General features: G+C 37.1%; 2 protein-coding genes across 2 annotated transcripts; both read left to right on the top strand.

Annotated features, from left to right (window-relative positions):
* The first annotated feature begins 1,539 nt into the window (after positions 1-1,539).
* LOC111777171 (wall-associated receptor kinase 1-like) lies at positions 1,540-5,138 on the top strand. The gene is made up of 3 exons (XM_023656637.1): positions 1,540-2,392; positions 3,590-3,760; positions 3,833-5,138. Exons 1-3 carry the CDS (start codon positions 1,540-1,542, stop codon positions 5,002-5,004), a joined length of 2,196 nt encoding a protein of 731 aa, XP_023512405.1. The 3' UTR covers positions 5,005-5,138.
* A 700-nt stretch (positions 5,139-5,838) lies between these two features.
* Positions 5,839-6,690, top strand: LOC111802372 (putative wall-associated receptor kinase-like 16). Its single transcript, XM_023686749.1, has one exon. It carries the CDS (start codon positions 5,839-5,841, stop codon positions 6,688-6,690), a length of 852 nt encoding a protein of 283 aa, XP_023542517.1.
* The last annotated feature ends 13,129 nt before the right edge of the window (positions 6,691-19,819 follow it).

The following is a 19,819-nucleotide window of genomic DNA, read 5'->3' as shown; positions in this document are numbered from 1 at the left end:
CTACTCCGATTTCTATACCGTGGAGCTAGGCGTCGCCGGTTAGGGTAGCAAGACATGTGCCCAACCCAGTGGAAATGACTAGGGGTCTCTTGAACATGACCCTTGTGCTGTAAACCCGTCCTTGAGCGGAGGAGCGGGGGACCACATAGGTTGACCTAGTAGCTAACCGACACATGGGGGATCGTTTCTTCCAAACTATGGCGACTTTATGGTCTCGTGGGAGAGTTCATCAACTAACCTCCATGGATAATGTTCAAGTTTTTATTCAGATTCAGATCCAGTCATATTGTCTCGCAGCTTATGAGGTTGCACCTCAACTTAGGACACTGATCATTCACTAGATGAGCAAGGCAAGCAACCTAAGTTGTAAAAAAGAAAGATTGGAAAACTGGTACAAAACCCTAGGGGTACACTTCAGTTCAAAGACTCGCTTGGAACGTCGAGGTGCCCAATTGCTCATATAGTATTGGAGCCTAGGCCCGAACTTCCTAGAGCCTAAAGTAAAATACGTGATACTTACTAGGTTAATGATGCAATGACAGCCTACAAGTAGGTTGCTTATTAAGTAATTTTATACTCTCTCCTTTCCTCTTTCTTTTTCAAGTGTTGGCAGGCTACCGATCAAGGTGGAAGAGCGTTCGAGAGATAGAAAATAGATATCATAACTTCCTCCGCACCCCATGAGACTTTCCTTCAGGTCATCTCATCATAATGTGATCAATAATTTTTCACACAAATAGATATCGTAAGATAGAAAAACGGTAAACGTATCTCTAATCTATACCCTTCATCCAATATAGTTTCTTCCTCATTATCATACCTCAAACTTTTTTTTTCTTTTTGTGGAAACTATAGCTATGGGACTCATATCGTGCCTCAAATTATTTAAAAAAAAAAACATTTTTAAAGTAGCACACATAAATTGACTTTAATATCCTCATCCAATAGGACCCACAAAAAAGAAAAAAAACATTGCTTTGTCTTTTGTTCTTAAAATTTGGCGACCATCTTTCACTAGTTTTTCAAAATATCTCGTATTAAGGGAGATGATGTTATTTACATATAAACTCATGATTTTTCTCTTAATTAATCCATATAGAACTGCTCCTCAAATTAATTCTCAACAATTCTAGTAAAAACTTCGAATATAAGTCAAAAATACAAAAGAAAAAATCAAAAATTGGAATTTACCTAACTAAATCAATAGGATCGATATAGAGTCTCAATTCCATTATACGGACAAGAAAGAAAAAGAACACATACAGGCCTCCCACAAAACACATTAAAAGATTCAAACAATGAAAAACATCATTTTCTCAAGTTTCATAACACTCAACTCTTTGTTAATATCAATATGGTTACTTGGCACACCATTTGTAGCCATTAAGTACTGTCTATTACTTACTTTTTACGACACCCTTTTCCATGCATTACACGCTACACCACATGCGTAGTGGAATGCCCACATACCCACTTTCTGCAATGAACTCTTAATATCTTTACAATTTATACACACCAACAACACCCATTTGTCCTCTCATGGTGATGAAGATGAAACCCATCATGGCATTCTTGGTGATTATGAACATAGCCATAATATCAACACCCTTTGCCGTGGCAGCATCTCAAGCCTTACCCGGGTGTGAAGAACGGTGTGGCGACGTGCACATTCCATATCCATTCGGCATCAAAGAAGGGTGCTATCTCAACCAAAATTTCTCGATCGCTTGCGACAAAACCGATCGCAACGGACCTCCAAAGGCGTTTCTAATGCATACCAATATTAGTGTTATGAATATATTTACCAACGGTGAGCTTCACGTGTTGCAGCCGATAGTGCGAAATTGTTATAGGGACGGGGGTAGTTATTTAGATATGAACGATTCGTATCTTTCTGTGCCGGACATGTACCCACTTTCTCGTTCCAAAAATAAGTTCATTACCATTGGGTGCAATCATGTTGGGTTAATCTTGGGGGATTACTTAGGGGGTGACTTTGAAAGTGGGTGTATTTCGATGTGTACAAAGAAAAGTAGTGTAGCTGATGGGTCGTGTTCTGGGAGTGGGTGCTGTCAGTTGGAGATTCCAAAAGGGTTAACCAATGTGAGATTGGCGGTGGGTGAGTTGTTGAATTACACTGAAATACCGAAATTGAGTCCCTGTGGGTATGCTTTTATAATTGAAGCTGAGAGGTTCCGGTTTTTGTCAAGTTATATTGATAAGTTTGAAGAGGAGAAAGTTGTGGTTGTGCTTAGTTGGGGCATTAGAAACGAATTAAAGTTTGAATGTGGATCAAACACCGCAAGGATTAGTATCTTTAATGGAACTCAATATGGTTGCCAATGCTTGGATGGTTACGAGGGGAATCCATATCTCCGTCACGGATGCCAAGGTAAAGCCTTATTTATCTTTCGAGTTATGTGAGATCTTAAATTGGTTGGAGAGAAGAGAGAAGCATTCTTGGTAAGGGTGTGGAAATCTCTCTCTAGTTGACGCGTTTTAAAACTGCGAGGCTGACGTCAATACGTAACAGGCTAAAACGGATAATATTTGTTAACAGTGGGTTTCGGCTTGGGCTGTTACAAATTGTATCAGAGCTAGACACCGGACGGTGTGCTAGCGAGGACGCTGGCCCCTAAGGGGGTGGATTGTGAGATCCCACATCGGTTGGAAAGGGAAATGAAGCATTCCTTTTAAGGGTGTGGAAACCTCTCCCTAACAAACGCGTTTTAAAACTGTGAGGCTGACGGTAATACGTAACGGGCCAAAAAGGATAATATCTGTTAATGGTGGGTTTGGGCTTGGGCTATTACAAATTGTATTAGAGCTAGACACCGGACGGTGTGCTAGCGAGAACGTTGGCCCCTAAAGGGGTGGATTGTGAGATCTCACATCGGTTGGAAAGGGGAATGAAGCATTCCTTATAAGGGTGTGGAAACCTCTCCCTAGCAAACACGTTCTAAAACCGTGAGGCTAACGGCGATACGTAATGGGCCAAAACGGGCAATATCGGTGGGCTTTGGCTGTTACAAATGGTATCAGAGCCAGACACCAGATAGTGTGCCAGCAAAGACGTTGGCCCCCAAGGAGGTAGATTATGAGATCCCACATCGGTTGGAGAGGAGAATGAATCATTTCTTGTAAGGTTGTGGAAACCTCTCCCTAGTAGACGCATTTTAAAACCATGAGACTGACGACAATACATAACGGGTCAAATTGGACAATACTTGCTAGCGGTGGGCTTAGGCTGTTACAAATGGTTGGATGGTGTGCCAGCTAGGACGCTGGCCCCCAAGGGGGTGAATTGTGAGATCCCACAAGGGAAACGAAACATTTCTTGTAAGACTGTGGATTGTGAGATCCCATATCAGTTGAAGAGTAAAACAAATCATTCCTTACAAGGGTGTGGAAACCTCTTCCTAGTAGATGTGTTTTAAAACCGTGAGGCTGACGGTCATATGTAACGGACTAAAACGGACAATATTTATTAGTGATAAGCTTGGACTGTTATACATTTAGCCGTTAATGATTTTAAAATAAGTTTTATTTGGATTTGTTACCTAACCGCTCAATTTGGAACCCTTTTTAGATGTGAATGAATGCAAGTATGGATGGCTGAATGACTGTATGCCCAAGGCCAAGTGTATTAACACTGAAGGAAACTATACCTGTCGTTGTCCTAAGAACTTCCATGGAGATGGAAGAGAAGGCGGAGAAGGTTGCACCAAAAATTCCACCTCTTCCATTCCTATCATAATTGGTGAGTTTTTATATGTTCTTCACCCATGTTTTTCCCTATAATATACTAAACAACAATACAATTAAAATGCAGGAATTGGGTTAGGCCTCGTAGTTCTACTAATTGCCATCACAACCATATACTTATGCTATAAAAAGTTGAAGTTCATCAAACAAAAACAGCGTTTTTTCCACAAAAACGGAGGCTTTGTGCTTCAACGACAGCTTTCTCAATGCAATTCACCTAAAGACATCGTAAGAATCTTCAGCCAAGAAGAGTTAGAGAAGGCCACCAACAACTACGCCAAAGACACCATTGCTGGCAATGGTGGCTACGGTACCGTTTACAAAGGTGTCTTGGACGATGGACTCACCGTTGCAATCAAGAAATCAAAATTCATGGACGAATCCCAAACATCCCAATTCATCAATGAAGTCGTTGTTCTTTCCCAAATCAACCATCGAAACGTGGTCAAGCTCTTAGGGTGCTGTTTAGAGACCCAAGTCCCATTGTTGGTCTACGAGTTCGTCACCAACGGCACCCTCTTCGATCACATTCATGACACTACCAAACACGTCCCACTTTCTTGGGAAGCTCGCTTGAGAATCGCTTCGGAAACAGCCGGTGTCATTTCGTATTTGCATTCTTCAGCTTCTATTCCCATCATCCATAGAGATATCAAGACCACCAACATACTTTTAGACGATAATTACACTGCAAAGGTCTCTGATTTTGGTGCTTCCAAGTTGGTTCCTATGGATCAAACTCAGCTAACCACGCTCGTGCAGGGGACTCTTGGGTACTTAGACCCTGAGTACTTATTGACGAGCGAGTTAACTGAGAAGAGTGACGTGTATAGCTTTGGAATTGTGCTTCTGGAGCTTATAACGGGAAAGAAAGCGGTGAGGTTTGATGGGCCGGAAGAAGATCGAAATCTAGCCATGTATGTCCTTTGTGCAATAAAAGAAGAGCGTTTTGAAGAAGTGGTGGAGAAGGGAATGGTGAGTGAGGCAAACATGGAGCAAATAAAGGAAGTGGCTAAGGTAGCAAGAGAGTGTGTAAGAATCAAAGGGGAGGAGAGGCCGAGCATGAAGGAGGTGGCTATGGAGTTGGAGGGGCTGCGAGCAACGAAGGGTGAGCATTCATGGGCCAATGATAGCCTATCCGCCGCACAAGAGTCGAGCCCATTTGTTGAGAGTGGAAGTAAGGGCGCTGTGGATGATAGCATGAAGCTGGAATTGCCACATGTCGAACATGGTAGATGATCTTATCATAAATGCTTTTATTTAGTGCACTTGAAGTAGTCACTTTTTCCTTTCTTAATTTAGATCTCGTGTCTTAATTTTGTCCAGCACTTTCAATAGAATAAAATAAAGCTTGTAAATATGGTTAAGATAAATGTTCCTTATAAAGTGTGAAAATCTTTCTCTAGTATATGCATTTTAAAATCGTAAAATTGATGACGATACGTAACGGGTCAAAGTGAACAATTTCTACTAGCGGTGGGTTGAGCTGTTACAAATGGTATTAGAGCTAACTATCGAACGGTACGAGGCATTGGTTGGAATAAGGTTAGACCATTTTCATAATAGATGTGTTTTAAATTGTGAGGCTGACGGCGATATGTAATGGGCCAAAGTGGACAATATCTACTAACGGTGGACTTGGGTTGTTACAAATGGTATTAAAGTTAGACACCGGGCAATGTACCAACAAGGACATTGAGCTCCCAAGAAAGTAGAGGGTGAAATCCAACATCAGTTATAAAGGATAACCAAATATTCTTTACAAAAGTGTAGAAACTTCACCCTTGTACTACATTTTAAAATTGTGAGGCTAACAATAATATGGGCCAAAATAGACAATGTCTAATAGCGGTGGGTTTGAGTTGTTTCAAATGGTATCAGAGTTATTCATCGGACAGTGCAAGACACTAGTCGAAATAGGGTTAGACCCTTTCCATAGTAGACGCATTTTAAAACCGTAGGCTGGTGATGATACGTAATGGACCAAAACGAACAATATCAAGTAACGATGAACTTGGACTATGGACTATTACAAACAACAAATTCAAATTTAACTTCCATTTCTCCTCCCTAATGATCAACCAAAGCTTTCATTTGAGAGGGNTTTCCCAAATCAACCATCGAAACGTGGTCAAGCTCTTAGGGTGCTGTTTAGAGACCCAAGTCCCATTGTTGGTCTACGAGTTCGTCACCAACGGCACCCTCTTCGATCACATTCATGACACTACCAAACACGTCCCACTTTCTTGGGAAGCTCGCTTGAGAATCGCTTCGGAAACAGCCGGTGTCATTTCGTATTTGCATTCTTCAGCTTCTATTCCCATCATCCATAGAGATATCAAGACCACCAACATACTTTTAGACGATAATTACACTGCAAAGGTCTCTGATTTTGGTGCTTCCAAGTTGGTTCCTATGGATCAAACTCAGCTAACCACGCTCGTGCAGGGGACTCTTGGGTACTTAGACCCTGAGTACTTATTGACGAGCGAGTTAACTGAGAAGAGTGACGTGTATAGCTTTGGAATTGTGCTTCTGGAGCTTATAACGGGAAAGAAAGCGGTGAGGTTTGATGGGCCGGAAGAAGATCGAAACCTAGCCATGTATGTCCTTTGTGCAATAAAAGAAGAGCGTTTTGAAGAAGTGGTGGAGAAGGGAATGGTGAGTGAGGCAAACATGGAGCAAATAAAGGAAGTGGCTAAGGTAGCAAGAGAGTGTGTAAGAATCAAAGGGGAGGAGAGGCCGAGCATGAAGGAGGTGGCTATGGAGTTGGAGGGGCTGCGAGCAACGAAGGGTGAGCATTCATGGGCCAATGATAGCCTATCCGCCGCACAAGAGTCGAGCCCATTTGTTGAGAGTGGAAGTAAGGGCGCTGTGGATGATAGCATGAAGCTGGAATTGCCACATGTCGAACATGGTAGATGATCTTATCATAAATGCTTTTATTTAGTGCACTTGAAGTAGTCACTTTTTCCTTTCTTAATTTAGATCTCGTGTCTTAATTTTGTCCAGCACTTTCAATAGAATAAAATAAAGCTTGTAAATATGGTTAAGATAAATGTTCCTTATAAAGTGTGAAAATCTTTCTCTAGTATATGCATTTTAAAATCGTAAAATTGATGACGATACGTAACGGGTCAAAGTGAACAATTTCTACTAGCGGTGGGTTGAGCTGTTACAAATGGTATTAGAGCTAACTATCGAACGGTACGAGGCATTGGTTGGAATAAGGTTAGACCATTTTCATAATAGATGTGTTTTAAATTGTGAGGCTGACGGCGATATGTAATGGGCCAAAGTGGACAATATCTACTAACGGTGGACTTGGGTTGTTACAAATGGTATTAAAGTTAGACACCGGGCAATGTACCAACAAGGACATTGAGCTCCCAAGAAAGTAGAGGGTGAAATCCAACATCAGTTATAAAGGATAACCAAATATTCTTTACAAAAGTGTAGAAACTTCACCCTTGTACTACATTTTAAAATTGTGAGGCTAACAATAATATGGGCCAAAATAGACAATGTCTAATAGCGGTGGGTTTGAGTTGTTTCAAATGGTATCAGAGTTATTCATCGGACAGTGCAAGACACTAGTCGAAATAGGGTTAGACCCTTTCCATAGTAGACGCATTTTAAAACCGTAGGCTGGTGATGATACGTAATGGACCAAAACGAACAATATCAAGTAACGATGAACTTGGACTATGGACTATTACAAACAACAAATTCAAATTTAACTTCCATTTCTCCTCCCTAATGATCAACCAAAGCTTTCATTTGAGAGGGAACCAAATTCAAAACACTTGCCGACAAGTAAAAGAAAAAAGAGAAGAAAGAAGAAAGAACATTAAAGAAAATAAAGCTTCCACTTCTCCAACAACTTTCCCTTTATATGTTCAAACATTCATCCTTCCCATTTTTGTGCAATTTGAAGACAACCCACAAATCAAAATGGGATGTTGCATTAGCAAATGCAAACCCAAGACCATCAAACGACAACCTCGTTTTGATCTCAACAACCTTGTCCGACACAAGCTCGCTGTCATTCCTCAACCGCCTCCATTAACATCAGCAGCACCTCCTCCTCTCTCTCTTAATAACAAAATCTCTCCTTATCCTCCTTCCCCTTCTTCCATCTCTTCTTCAACTACAACAATCCCCTCTTTCTCACCTTCACCTTCACGTTCCCTAATTTTCTCCGATGACTACTTGGGGTCGTCTTATAAGCATAACTCTCCCCTCCTTCGCGTCAATTCCCTTAAACCTAACCCCTTTTCGTCGCCCATGAAGCCCGTTTCCCCGGTGATCCGCCATTTTCCACAGCAACCGTCTCCCCAAAGGGTGTCAAGATCAAAAACCCTAAAGAGAGCCCGGCCTTCACCTCCATCGCCGGTTCGGCAAAAGAGCTTGAGGAAGGAGGAAGACCTCCTTCGCCGTCGCCAAGTAGGCGGTCGAACAGAGAGAAATGCCGAGTGGCTCTGACTATCTTCACGCAGCCGATCTTAAAAGTCAATCAGTATATTGAATCATGGGATGATTTCTCAATCTCCCCTTCTCTCGGTCTATTGTATTTTTTTTCTTAAAGCTCTTTGTTACTTGAAAATTAGAAAAGAAAGAACAAAAAACGTTATCTATCTGTAAGTTTTAATTATTAAGTCTTTCTAAGTTCACGAAAGTATTATACGATTAGAATTTTTATGATTAGGGTTTCTACACATTTATTATAGAGAGTCCATACCCATAAAAGTTTTATTCACGAGCAACCTTGATTGATTACAACCGAGATAGCTCTTTTAACCTTAAATTTTATACTCGATAAATTGATTTTATTTTTCTTGAATAATTTGAAATAAATAGGTAAATAAAAAAAAAAAAAAAAGACTTTATCTCCCTCCAAAACCTAAAATTAAAAAGCATGAAGCAAAGTAATTAACCTCTTTTAATGTAAGATTAGTAGAGCCACCAATTTCACAAATAAAAATTGTTCTTTGTTAAAATAATAATAATAAATAAATAAATAAATAATTAATGTTTAAAAAAGTAGTCGAAATGGAATAGAAAACTAAAAGTAAATGTCATACGTTGACTACCGACAGTGACAAAATTCCCGCCATTTATGGGAGATAGGAATAGTCTGTACGGACAGTATCTTTGTTGGAAAATAAAATAATAACAAATCATTCGAAAATGATTTAACCAATCACTGTCGTCAAACGGCAGCCGTCAACCATCATTCACATGGGATTGTCCGTATTCGATCCAAACCCATTTTTTCTTGGTTTCTTTATAAATAAATAAATAAATAAATAAATTTGTGCCCTGAATTCAAGGACGAAACGGGGGCCCACAATCAACGTGTCTTTGACGGTTGAACACTTTATTTATTTATTTATTTTAATTTCAAATTTAAATTTATTTCACCAAGTTTAAAATGTCACCATTCGGCCCAACCCAAAATAAGCCAAGGGTCCAATGGAAGCTCTAACTTGGGCCCAGGCCCATTTTCTTCAGGAACCAAAATAGACGAGTGTTATCCCGAGCCCACTCTTAATGGGCCATCAAGACCCGAACCGAACCGAACCAAACCGTTGCCTGATTAATTAATTATTATATAATTTTTATAACTAGACATTAATATCGTCCCTAACTTCAAAAATCAAATAATAATAATAATAAATATTTAATATTCTCTTTTATTTTTCTTTTCCAGTCCAAAATTAACTTTCAAAATAAAAATAAATACCATAAATAATTAAATTTTTTAATAGAAAATTAAATAAACCCAGCCGCTTGTGACGTCATGTGGTCTGACGTCACAATTAGGAATAATTAAAAGTTTTGAGCAGCTTTGATTTTAAGGCGATAATCCCCACCTTATTTATTTATTTATTCATTCCTTTTTTTTCTTTTTGGAGTTTTCTTTATTTATTCAAAACCCTTTTTTATTTTTTAAAAATATATAAAACAAAAACATCTATTTCTTAAATCAGAAATTAATTTAATTAATATAATAATATCTTTTAATTTATCAGATTTTCTTATAAAGATCCACTCATTATTATTATTAAATTTGATCATAAGTTATAATTAATAATAACTAAACCATTATTAAAATGGATAAATCCATAAAAATAAAAAATTAAATGAGTTTGGTCTGTGTAGGGGCCCACTCAATAGTAGAAAACACCACCGACCAAAACATTTTTTGTCATTAACTTTTCTTATTCTTTTTCATGTTTAATTTTCGAATTTTATGCATCAAGTCAAATATTTTTTGTCAATGGGTTATATCATAATTATTGGACCGATCTGGATTTGAACCAGCATAAATATATTATCAATAAATTTATGATTCGTTTTCATTAATAATTAGAGGTTTGTAAGAACTAATTATTGTACGAAATTTAAAAAGTTCATTTAAATCTGGAAGAAAATTGCTTTTAAAAAGAAAGTTATGTGAATAATAATTCAACATAAAACCAAAAATAGAAAAAAAAAACAATGAACGAGTGGAATTTAATGATTATTGTGTTTGATTTATGATGTTTGTGTAGGGCATTGGTCCCCTTTAAGTGTGCAATATCAATGTTTGTCCTACTACCTTCCAATCCTATAAAAAAAGTAGTTTTGTATTTTTTTTATTTTTTATTATTATTTTTTTTTTTTTGTTTTGCACCCATTATGGTAAAAATAAATAAATAAATAACTCGTTTATCCTACAATTTTTACCCAATAATGATCGGTTTTTAATTTTTTCTTTTTGTTTGTTTTTATATAATATAAATAAAGTAACCGCGACAATATCAAAACAATAAAAATCTGTAAAACTCAAAGTTTATTAATATTTATAAAGTAGTCTAAAGGAAATGGATAGACTGATATTATTCGAAGTAAAAAAAAATGGTACTACGTATTAAAAAGGTCAAATTGGTGGGACAAGCTAGTCGTTGAGAATTAATAGTTGCTTCAAGTCATGTCTTGTTGATTAAGAAAACGCTGCCCACTTTTTTCAATCTCTTCTTTTATTCTTTACACCTAATTGACCCATTCAAAATATATTTGACGAGAGACGAAAAAAAAAAATCCCTACTCCCTTCTCGGTTTGGACGGCCCAAAATGAATATCTCTAATTATTATTAATTAATTTGAAGGGGTGACTTTTATTATATGGATGAGACTGAGTGAATCAAAATTAACACAAAAAAGTATATTTATATATTACTATGTATTGAAAATATATTTATATTAAGTGGGGGAGCGAGGAAATATAATTTCGTCCCTAATCCCATTTATCTAACGGAGAAAAAATGTCTGTCACTCCTTTACTACTAACTTTATGAACGGGACTTAAAATTTTATAACTCGATTTACCGTATCTTTACCGTATCTATTAGTTAGATTTTATATTTGGAGAGGTGAATTAAAATTTAATTTATGCAACATTTATCTTAGTTCCATCTAAATGTGAACAGAATTCATAAAAGAAAATTTTGTAATGATTATTATATTGAATGGAATCTTTTAGAACAAAAAGACCAAAATTTAGTGCCAAATCCGTATAACTATTATTTAATTAAAATTTTAATTCAGAAGAAAAATGGGTGTCAGGCGGCGCCGGCGAGAACATTCTTCTCCGGCGGATCTGCGGAGTCTCTGTTTTGGATTCCGGAGTTCTTTTATTAAAAAACACGACCAAGAGAATTTCGAAACGACAAAGAAATAAGAACAAAACACAAGTGGATTAGACTACATGTTCGTAATATTTGAACAACAAGCCAAGATTAAAATCCTCTGTTTTATGACAGAGAAAGCAGAGGAGGACACACTGACCCACCCAGAAAAAAAAAAAAAAAAAAATGAACAATAAGAAGATTATGATAAAAATCCGACATTTTTACTAGTCATGGATAATGGGTTTGGGGCGGCGGCGGTGGGTTTACGGCGGGGGCGGAAGAGCGATTTGAGGAAGTCCTTAATGCAGTGGTACATCATCGTCTTCACTAACTTCCTCTTCTTCGGAATTACAGATTTCACTTTTCCGATGCCGGCTCTGTACCCGACAGAATTAGTCGACGTCACCGCCGTATCTGGTTTCGCCGGAATCAATGGAAGCACAGATTTCGCTTTTCCGTCGCAGATCTGATATGGGATTGCAAGCTTCGTCAACGTTGCAATCTCTGATTTCACCGGATCGATTGGAGGAAGGTGGTTGCCATTGACGGAGGGCGGGTGGTGGGCGGTCGGATTTTGCTCGGGTAGCTCCCGATTGTCGTCCGGTGAGACTCTGAATCGCATAGCTTATCTGTCGTTTGGGAATTTTGGTTCTAAAATTGTGTTTGTAGCTGAGTTTAATTCAAATAATCGCTCCCTATTTATAATCAGCTAAGTTATTTAAAATCACTAATAATTTTATTTTTGATTTTTCTCCTTACTTATAAATTTATAATATTTTTCTTTATTTAGCTAACGTGAGATTATTCCTTTGATTAATATTGAGTATTATGTAGCTAAATTAACTAAGGAACAAACGTCCGACAAAATGCCTATGATATAATATAATAAGAAAGAAAATACGAAAATGATCTCGTGGATATTGTTGGATGATGGAAGTCCAACATCGGCTAATTTAATGAATGATCATGAGTTTATAAGCGATGAATACTAACTCCAGAGGTGTTTTGGAAAAGCCCAAAGCAAAGGCATGAGAGCTTATGCTCAAAGTGGACAATATCATACAATTATGGAGAGTCGTGTTCGTCTAACACATATAACGATCAAGAACATCGATGTTTAAACATTTAATACTTTAATTAAAACACACACAAGTCAAACCAAAAAGAAAACAAAAAGAAATAAATAAAATAAGTAGAAGTAATGGAAATATAAGGCCCAATTTGAAATGCATTTTTATTTCAACATTTTAAGACCCAAAATCCTTTTGGCTGAGGTGGGGTGGGTTCCTCGAAGCTTCCGACGTCGTTTTCTTGGTATTAATTGCGTTCCTACTTAAATCATATGGATNATCTTCATAGAAAAAATTGAATCATAGCATTAAGAAGTTTGAAACTTTTTAGTACACATATTCGTTACGAGCGGTATTTGGGTGTTTCTGTTTGAGCCGTACGAGACGAAATTCTCATATACGGTTCTCAGAGGGGGGTCCCCTTGGTTTCCCTATCTCAATAAAGTGTATGATTGGTTCGAAGAACGTCTTGAAATTCAGGCGATTGCAGATGATATAACTAGCAAATACGTTCCTCCTCACGTCAACATATTTTATTGTCTAGGAGGAATTACGCTTACTTGTTTTTTAGTACAAGTAGCTACGGGGTTTGCTATGACTTTTTACTATCGTCCGACCGTTACTGAGGCTTTTGCTTCTGTTCAATATATAATGACGGAAGCTAACTTTGGTTGGTTAATCCGATCAGTTCATAGATGGTCGGCAAGTATGATGGTCTTAATGATGATCCTGCACGTATTTCGCGTGTATCTTACTGGTGGATTTAAAAAACCTCGTGAATTGACTTGGGTTACAGGTGTGGTTCTGGCTGTATTGACCGCATCCTTTGGTGTAACTGGTTATTCCTTACCTCGGGACCAAATTGGTTATTGGGCAGTCAAAATTGTAACAGGTGTACCGGAAGCTATTCCAGTAATAGGGTCGCCTTTGGTAGAGTTATTACGCGGAAGTGCTAGTGTGGGACAATCTACCTTGACTCGTTTTTATAGTTTACACACTTTTGTATTACCTCTTCTTACTGCCGTATTTATGTTAATGCACTTCCCAATGATACGTAAGCAAGGCATTTCTGGTCCTTTATAGAGAATCGAAATCATAGATTTGTAATTAGTTATTTATGATTACTCGGGGGAGGAAGAAGAGTATTTCATTGCTGCAAATATGTCTTATTGAAAAATAAGACATGTATTGGGATATTTCCCTTCAACTCCACGATGATAATAACTTTTAAGTCAAAATTGAACGACTCCGTTCCATTCACTCAATATCATCTCACCTGACATAGATGAATTACTTAATAACACACTATGGATTTTACGATTATCACTAAAGGATAGCTAACTAAAAACTTCATAAATAGCCCCACATACAACAATCATATATCATAAATCAGTTCTATATATATTTGAACTTCGCGAAATCGAGTCAGATTTACAATTAAGACTAGTTGGTGAATTTCTAATCCTCCCTGTAATAACAACTACAATCACATACATATACAATAAAAACATACTATAAATCCATACTGTTCATAGTTTAGTTCGTACTTTTCTTAGAAGACATACATGATAATGTTCAACATATATCGTCTCAGCTCATCTCATGCCAAAATTTTGATAATAAGTTTCCTATAACATGCTTTCTATCGTACTAAAGACATGTTTTTAGTTCCATTCAAATCACACACTCAACATTTCTCGAGAAGCATGCATCATATAACTTCGACATGCTTTTTCATAGATTGAATCACTTTAGTTTAGACTCAAATTTCTATTACATGCTTTTTATATCATGCTTTCATATAAACTACGAACATAGCTAAATCGAAAGTTCGTAAAGGGAAAGTTCATATGGCAAGAAAACTACTGATTTCATTTGTAACAGCTCAAGTCCACCGCTAGCAGATTTTGTCCTCTTCGGCCCGTTACGTATCGCAGTCAGTCTCACAGTTTTAAAATGCGTCTACTAGAGAAAGGTTTCTACACCTTTATAAGGAATGTTTCGTTCTCCTCTCTAACCGATGTGAGATTTCACAATCCACCCCTTTTGGGGGCCCAATGTCCACGTTGGCACACCGTTTGGTGTCCGGCTCTAATACCATTTGTACACAACCCAAATCCACTGCTAGTAGATAATGTCCACTTTGGTATGTTACGTCTCGCCATCAGCCTCATAGTTTTTAAAATGTGTCTTCTATGGAGAGGTTTAGGGAGGTCCAACGTTCTCGTTAGCACGCCGCCACAAAACAGGAAATTGGAAAGACTGAAGGCTGAGTCTTGGACTCGGTGTACCATGATTAAGAACGTTTCTTTCTCCTGCACAATAGCGTGCAGCACAAAAGGATGAAGTTAATGAAATAGGTTTATGGCATAGAAGACTCTCACATCAGGAAAAAGGTTTTACAAGAACTTGAGAAACACGGTTGGTTAAGTCTTAAGGCTCTAGAATCATTTCTATAGTCTTAAGGCTGGTTAAGTCTTCGATCATTTCTATAGTAGACGCGTTTTAAAATTGTGAAGCTAACAGCAATATGTAGTAGGCTAAAGCGAACAATATTTGTTAGCAGTAAGTTTGGATTATTACAAATGGTATTAGAACAAGAGACCAAGCAGTGTGCCAACAAAGATGTTGAGCCCCAATGGAGCTGGATTGTGAGATCCCACATGAGTTGGAAAAGGGAATGAAACGTTGCTTAAAAAGTGTAAAAACCTCTTGCTAGTAGACACATTTTAAAACTTAAGGCTAACAACAATATGTAACGAGTCAAAGCATACAATATCTACCAGCAGAGCTAGTCATCACACAGTGCAAACACTAGTCAGAATAAGGCTAGACTTTTTTCATAATAGACGCGTTTTAAAATCGTGAGGCTGAAAACGATACGTAATGGACAAAAACGGACAACATCTATTAACGGTGAACTTACTACCAGTGAAGCAAACAACAAAACGGACAACATTTCTNTTGAGAGGGAACCAAATTCAAAACACTTGCCGACAAGTAAAAGAAAAAAGAGAAGAAAGAAGAAAGAACATTAAAGAAAATAAAGCTTCCACTTCTCCAACAACTTTCCCTTTATATGTTCAAACATTCATCCTTCCCATTTTTGTGCAATTTGAAGACAACCCACAAATCAAAATGGGATGTTGCATTAGCAAATGCAAACCCAAGACCATCAAACGACAACCTCGTTTTGATCTCAACAACCTTGTCCGACACAAGCTCGCTGTCATTCCTCAACCGCCTCCATTAACATCAGCAGCACCTCCTCCTCTCTCTCTTAATAACAAAATCTCTCCTTATCCTCCTTCCCCTTCTTCCATCTCTTCTTCAACTACAACAATCCCCTCTTTCTCACCTTCACCTTCACGTTCCCTAATTTTCTCCGATGACTACTTGGGGTCGTCTTATAAGCATAACTCTCCCCTCCTTCGCGTCAATTCCCTTAAACCTAACCCCTTTTCGTCGCCCATGAACCCTGTTTCCCCGGTGATCCGCCATTTTCCACAGCAACTGTCTCCCCAAAGGGTGTCGAGATCAACAACCCTAAAGAGAGCCCGACCTTCGCCACCGTCGCCGGTTCGGCAAAAGAGCTTGAGGAAGGAGGAAGACCTCCTTCGTCGTTGCCAAGTAGGCGGTCGAACAGAGAGAAATGCCAAGTGGCTTTGACTATCACCATGCCGCAAGTCTTAAAAGCCAATCAGTATATTGAATAATGGGTTGATTTCTCAATCTCCCTTTCTCTCCATCTATTTTTTTTTCTCAATCTCCCGTTTTCACACATTTATCGTTTCTAATGGATAATATACAATTATCGTATCTGAGTTCATACTTATAATATTTTTATTCAGGAGCCGTCATAATTGATCACAAAAAGAAATAGCTCATTTTAGTACTTACCCATGTAAGATTAGTAGAGCTATCAATTTCACACATAAAAAGTTGTTATTTGAATAATAATAATAATAAGGAATTAATATTATAAAAAAAAAAATAGTCGAAATGGAATAGAAAAATAAAAGTAAATGTCATAAGTGGACTACCGACAGTGAAAAAATTCCCGCCATTCATGGGATGGGAATATTCTGTACGGACAATATCTTTATTGGAAAATAAAATAAACACAAATCATTCGAAAATGATTTAACCAATCACTTTCGTCAGAACGGCAGCCGTCACGTGGGATTGTCCGTATTCAACCCAAACCCAAATTTTCTTGGTTTTTATTTTTATAAATAAATAAATAAATTTGACCTGAATTCAAAAAAGAAACAAGCTAGCCCCATAATCAACGATTGTTTGACGGTTGAACACTTTATTTATTTATTTCTTTTAATTGCAAATATTAAATTTTTATTTATTTAGTCTGGTTGAATTTTAAAATTCAAGTTAAAAATATCACCATTCGGCCCAACCCAAAATAAGCCAAGGGTCCAATGGAACCTCTAACTTGGGCCCAGGCCCATTTTCTAGGACCCAAAAGTGCCTGGCGTTATCCAAGCCCAATAAGCCATCAAGAACCGAACCGAACCGTTGCCTGTTTAATTAATTATATATATTTTTATAACTATACATTAATATCGTCCCTAACTTCAAAAATCATAAATAATTAAATGAGGGATTAATTAATAAATTTCCATTAAATCCAACCGTTACAGTTAATCTAGTTGAGATTGCATGAAGCAATTTAATATTTTAATAGAAAATAAAAAAATAAAAAGGCAGCCGCTTGTTGACGTCATTAATAGGACGTCACCACCACCTTGTCCATTTATTCATTCTTTTTGTTTTTCTTTATTTATTCAAAACCCTTTTTTTATTTTTTAAAAAATATATAAAATAAAACCATATATTTCTTAAATCAGAGATGAATTTAATTGATATAATAATAGGTTATAAATGATAAATTTAATTAAAAAAAAAAAGGTAACTCTTATGAATTTTTTAATTTATCAGATTTTGTTAAAAAGGTAACTTAAATTTAATCTTAGATTACAAGACTAAAAATACTTAATTTAATAATAACTAAAGCATTAATAAAATGGATAAGAGGAAGTTAGTTGGGTAGCGGGGCCCACACAATAATGGAATGGAAAGAACACAACCGACCAAAACAACGTTGTCGTTTGCCTTTTTCTTATTCTTTTCCACTTTTCCACTCTCTCCATTTAATTTAATTATTCTCCAATTTTGCAAATAAAGTACAAATGGGACGTACCATTAGATGGTGGATTTACGAATTATTGAATCGAGCTTCATTTGAACTAGTTTAGACATATTGTCAATAAATTTACAAGTCGTCCCTATTAACTCGATAGACAGATCAATCATAATTAAAGGATTTGTAACAACAATCACACATGGTACGAATAGGTTTCATAAATAAAAATAAAAATAAAAAAACAAAGAGTGGAATTTAATGATTATTGTGTTGTTTTGTGATGTTTGTAGGGTATTTGTTTTGTCACCATTTTTTATGGTTCCTGATGAATAATAAAAAATTTAGCTCCTTAATTCACTATTTTTATATAATAATGAACGATATATATTATGTAATTTTTTTTTATATATATAAGATAAATAGAACAATCGTGTAGCTATCAGAATAATAAAAATAGATCAAACTCGAGGATTTTGATTATAAAATAATATTAATATTTAGAAAGTATACGAGAACATAAGTATAATAATTGAGGTCAAAAAAATGTTACGTATGAAAAAGTAAGAGTGGGTGGGACAATCTATCACATACTCTTATCTCAGAGTCATGACTTGTTCTTTAGAATTGGGAATATAATATAATCTCCGACTCTGTTTATCTAACGAGAAACAAATGTTTTCCACCCCTTCTGGTTTGAGGTGGGTCCCACGAATAAAATGATTATCTCTGATCTTTACCGATTAATTTAAGCTATTAAATGGATTAATCCAAGAGGAGAAAGAGAATGTTGCGTGACAGTTGTTCAATTAAATTTATGCAAAGATATCTTATTTCCATCTAAATGTGAACGGATTGCAGAATTCGTATTCAATATTACAGAATCTTTTACGCTAAATCCGTATATCTATTTTTCTATTTTTCCAAATTAGATTCACAATAATAATGGTAATAATATAATTTTAATTCACAACAAAAATGGGTGTCAGACGCCGGCGAGGACCTTCTTCTCCGGCGGATCTACGGAGTCTCTGTTTTCGATTCATTTGAACAACGGCTAATACCAACCGGAATCAGACGGTTCTTTTATTAAAAAAACACGACCAAGAGAATTTCGGAACCACATAGAAATAAGAACAAAACACAAAACACAAGTGGATTACAAACTCCTCTGTTTTATGATAGAGAAAAACAGAGGAGGACACAGAGGCTCACTCAGAAAAAAAGAAAAGCATGAACAATAAGAAGATTATGATAAAAATCCGAATACAAACGTGTAAGTGTCAAGATTTTTACTGGTCGTCGGTAATGGGTTTGGGGCGGTTGTGGGTTTCCGGCGGGCGACGGAACAGCGATATGAGGAAGTTCTTAATGCAGTGGTACATCATCGTCTTCACTAACTTCCTCTTCTTCGGAATTACAGATTTCCCTTTTCCGACGCCGACTCTGTACCCGTGAGAATTGGTCAACGTCCCCGTCGACGTCACCGCCGTCTCTGGGATGAACGGAAGCACAGATTTCGCTTTTCCGTCGCCGGCTTTGTTTCCGATTACAGGCCTGGTCGACATCACCGCCGTCTCTGGGTTCGACGGAATCAACGGAAGCACCGATTTCGGGGGATCGATTGGAGCAAGGTGGTGGGCATTGAGGGAGGGCGGGTGGTGGGGGGTCGGATGTGGGTCGGGTATGACCCGATTGTGGTCCGGCGAGACTCTGAATCGCATAGCTTGTGGGTATTTTGGGAGTGTCGTTTGTAATTGCATATTTTGCATAATTTATTTCTAAACATTTTAAAACCCATTTTCGGGTAAATTTGATGTGGAAAATACTGTTGCTGCCTTCCTCGAACCTTCTCTCAATCTCCTCATATTTTGAGGGTTTTTTTTTTTTTTTTTAAATTTCTTTTTAATAATTTAATGATTACGTGGACCGTCCCCACCCCAGATGATTTGAATGACAATGGGATTTCATCGTGTGCATAAGAGTGTACCACCAAAAGGAACATGAATGAAAATGAGGTACCTAATAAACCCGGACCAACTCTAATGACTAAATGCTTATTGATCATTAATTAAGATAACACCTCGATATTTTACTATACTTAAAAGTAGAGAAAAAAAATAATATTTTTTATAACCATCTGAGCTCAC

Source organism: Cucurbita pepo, chromosome LG01 (assembly GCF_002806865.2).
Source record: "Cucurbita pepo subsp. pepo cultivar mu-cu-16 chromosome LG01, ASM280686v2, whole genome shotgun sequence".
NCBI lineage: Eukaryota > Viridiplantae > Streptophyta > Magnoliopsida > Cucurbitales > Cucurbitaceae > Cucurbita > Cucurbita pepo.
The sequence above is the reverse complement of the archived record's forward strand: the minus strand, read 5'-3'. Positions and strand labels throughout refer to the sequence as shown.

Coding starts and splice junctions, on each gene's coding strand:
- LOC111777171 (XM_023656637.1), top strand. CDS start 1,540: ATGGTGATGAAGATGAAACCCATCATGGCATTCTTGGTGATTATGAAC. Junction 2,393..3,589: donor TCTCCGTCACGGATGCCAAG/GTAAAGCCTTAT, acceptor AACCCTTTTTAG/ATGTGAATGAATGCAAGTAT. Junction 3,761..3,832: donor TTCCATTCCTATCATAATTG/GTGAGTTTTTAT, acceptor ATTAAAATGCAG/GAATTGGGTTAGGCCTCGTA.